Here is a 3,705-nt window from a genome sequence, read left to right as displayed (position 1 = left end):
GCCCGTTTAGCTAGCAGTCAGCTTCGGACCTCGGTCCGATGTAGTAGTTAGTATGTTTGATGCCTTCGTGGTTCAGACAGGGTTATGTGTTTATGCTAGATGATGTGTTTATGCTAGATGATATGTTTATGCTATGTTCAGTCAGCTTTGGACTTCGATCCGATGTAGGGGACAAGGTCCTAGTCAGCTTCGGACTTTGGTCCGATGTCAGCTTCGGACTCCGGTCCGATGTAGAGGACGTAGGTTCCAGTCAGCTTCGGACTTCGGTCCGATGTCTCAGTCAGCTTCGGACTTTAGTCCGATATCCTAGTCAGCTTCGGACTCGGTTCGATGTAGGGAACGAAGGTCCCAGTCAGCTTCGGACTTCGGCCCGATGTTCCAGTCAGCTTCGGACTTCGGTCCGATGTAGGGGGCAAGGCCCCAGTTAACTGGACTTCGGTCCGATGCAGTGGGCAAGGCCCAGTGTGTGCTTATGTTATTGTGTGGTATGTGGTAGTTTGGGGGAGCTCACTAAGCTTCGTGCTTACAGTTTCAGTTTTGGTTTCAGGTACTTCCGCAAGCAAAGGGAAGAGCTCGGGATGATGGCATCGCACACACCACAGCTACAGTTTTTATCCTGGGAGTTAAACAGCTATCTTAGATATGTTTTGATACAGTCGTGACACCGTTTTCTCATTTGTATTTTAGTATGATTTTTGAGATTTGCAACACATGATTTTATTATGATATACTCTGTTTTATGATTTATGGTTATATTAAAAAAGAAATTTTCGGGTCGTTTCAAACGAATTATTATTTTGGATTGGTTATGATTTATAAAATAATTACCAAATACTCCAAAAAACCAAATAACAGTTTATTATATATTTATTTTTAATATATATCTATATTTATTTATTAATTTTATAATTTATTTTTTAAAACAGGTTCAAAAAGTTCCACCTAATAAAAAGTATTAATATGCATTATCTCTCAAAAGTTCTTATCTATAAAATATTAATATATAATATATTTTCTTAATAGTTGTTTATAAATTGCAAATTGTAACTAAAAAATTTGTTTTTGCTTCTCGTGTAAAATTCAATAATAATTATATGTCGTTTTAAAATGTTTTAGTTTTTAAAAACCGAATTATAAAAACCGATCAAATCGAATTATAATTGGATCGAATTTGAATTTTATTTGGACTATTTGGATATTCGGATCTATGTTTTAAAAAACAGAAATCAATTTCGATTCGCGCATCTTCATGATATCAAACCAATCACCCAAACGAACCCCCTACGCCCACGCCCCTGAATCCTGATAGCCAAAAGGGCTGTTTGGCAATTGGTGGATCGTTGGAGCAAAGAACATGCAGAGGTGTAGATGCTTTACCAAACCAAAGGATTTTGACCAAAATGGGAGTTCTCCCGCCAAAACGGAATCCCGGGATATTCGATTTCTTTTAAAAATTTCAGCAAGCGCAGTATCTACATTTTCCCTCATCATTAATCAAACGATGGATCTTTCCATTTATTTAAATTTTTTCAGCAAACGCAGTTTCCTTCATATTTCCTCATCCTTAATCAATTTCATCACCAGGAGACACACAGGACCCAACACATATGATTACAGATACAAATTTGGGAGAATCAGGTGAACCCATCCCCGTTTCCCCCACTTCTTCTTTTCAGTTCAATAATATTTATGAGATTAACGGAGACCTCAAATTCCCCTGCAGAAAACATAATTATGTGTGACAACGCAGTTCTTCGTCACGACTCTGCCAATCAGGTCTACAACAATTTCATTCCCTTTTTTTGTGGATTCTTGTTTCAGATAAATATCTTTCTGATAACCTCATTCAGCCAACATGTTAACTTGAAGCTTGAATAGGCTTTTGGCTTTAATTTGATTTATACATATTTTGGGTTAAAAAACCCGCAATGAAAACAGCATATGCAGTGAGAATTCTAATTTTGTGCATCCAAATTGTTTGCAATTCCAGAAAATTCTAATTGCCTTCGTTCTTGTGTGGGTGCTTTTAATATCCAAGTTAAAATCGAGTAGAAGGTTTCAGTTTATCCTGATCTTGAATTTCAATCTATACCTAATTTTCCTCAGGGGTCGGACACTCCGGAATCAGATCCTCTCTTGCCTTCTTCCGGTATGTAAATTACATCTGAAACTTACTTGTAGCAGACATAATATATACAGATTGCAGTTTCTATTTCAAAGATTCAAGTTTTCGAAAGTAATTATGTATGTAACATGTGTTCGTCGCTTCTAGTTTTATCAGATCCTCCTCCCGACATAAAAAATTGGTTCTCAAGCTATGAATACGAGTCCTTTGTGCTGGAAACCAATGACAATTTTGGATTTTCCGATCCTCAAGAAACCCAACAAAGCTATGGAAAAGAGTGTAACACTGAAAACATACTCAAACCAGTAGAAGATTCCACGGAGTTGATCAGTAATGAGAAAAATGAAGACATCAAGTATGTTAATCAGGTAGGATTCTTGATTATATAGATAAATATAGTTGAATTCAGGAGTATTAATAACTTCATTGTATGAAATTTCTTATGTACAACTTTCATTGTTCAATTGTTCATCCTCAGGTTTTGGACTCTCCAGGCTCACCTTTGCTTTCCAGTGGTATGCATAAAATTCTTTAAAAAAAATGAGGTTTTATACTTTTAATTTTTTTTGTTATTAAAAAACATAAATTGGATACTAATTTCTTTGTGTTAAATTTATTACTCCAATCAGAACCTCCCCCTGGGATTGAGAACTGGTTCTGTAGCTATGCATATGAATCTCCAGCATCAGATCATACAATCATACTTTCTCTTCAAAAAGATAGCAAGGTTGATAAAGAGGAGCCTTGTAATGGAAATGTAGGCAAAATATCTTTTTCTTTTTTAAAATAATTCTATATTAGTTAATTGTCGAGTATGATATTTGTTAGTGAAGAGGAATTAATAGAATGTTTGAACATGCACTTTTCAGGATGGAAGAGATGAAACCTTGCATGTTTTTGATGATGAAAAACTTGTGGAGTGTGATAATGGTTCATCTTGTAGGAGGAGAGACCATGAAAATGAAGAAGTAGAAACAAATGGTGATTCATTAAGTAAGCATGGAGAAGAAGAAGGGAATGGAAATGGGTTTGTTTCGGTTAAAAGCAAGAGAGAAAAAGATGACAAGTCAATGAATGGGAATAAGTTGAATGGAAAGAGATCTTCTTCTTTATCATGTGGTGTAGGAAAGATGAAGGAAGGAAGTGAGAGAAGAAGGAAGATATTAGGAGACATGACAAACATTGAGCCGGGAAAATGGAAGTGTCCAAGGAAGAGTAAGCCGGACATTGGACCTCCATTAAAGCAACTTCAACTTGGACAATGGTTTCATCGCGAATGAATGAATGAGGAAACTATAAGTTTATTTATTGTGGTTTTGGTTGATGTAATTGGATACCTAATAGTGAATATGAACCGATTAAATCTAATGCCCAATTGTGTTGGTTTCGTTCGGATTGGATCCGTTGAAATATCAAATATCTAATTAATAATTGGATTGAATCAGTTCCATTAAGGAAAATATTGGATGTGAGCCAATAAATACCCCTAGAAGGATGTCTTCAATAGTTGAGAGGATCCAAAGCCTCTAGATGAGGAGTAACTATTGAGATGTATTGTGGATTACAAGCATGTATCTTAC

At 36.0% G+C, this 3,705-nt stretch overlaps 1 protein-coding gene across 1 annotated transcript; it reads left to right on the top strand.

Moving 5' to 3' along the window:
* The first annotated feature begins 1,367 nt into the window (after nt 1-1,367).
* LOC111908870 (uncharacterized) lies at nt 1,368-3,493 on the top strand. Its single transcript, XM_023904668.3, has 7 exons — nt 1,368-1,638; nt 1,724-1,776; nt 2,107-2,149; nt 2,273-2,493; nt 2,604-2,640; nt 2,755-2,882; nt 2,995-3,493. Exons 1-7 carry the CDS (start codon nt 1,608-1,610, stop codon nt 3,403-3,405), a joined length of 924 nt encoding a protein of 307 aa, XP_023760436.1. The 5' UTR covers nt 1,368-1,607; the 3' UTR covers nt 3,406-3,493.
* Nucleotides 3,494-3,705: the final 212 nt, after the last annotated feature.

Source organism: Lactuca sativa, chromosome 4 (genome assembly GCF_002870075.4).
Source record: "Lactuca sativa cultivar Salinas chromosome 4, Lsat_Salinas_v11, whole genome shotgun sequence".
Taxonomy (NCBI): domain Eukaryota; kingdom Viridiplantae; phylum Streptophyta; class Magnoliopsida; order Asterales; family Asteraceae; genus Lactuca; species Lactuca sativa.
The sequence above is the reverse complement of the archived record's forward strand: the minus strand, read 5'-3'. Positions and strand labels throughout refer to the sequence as shown.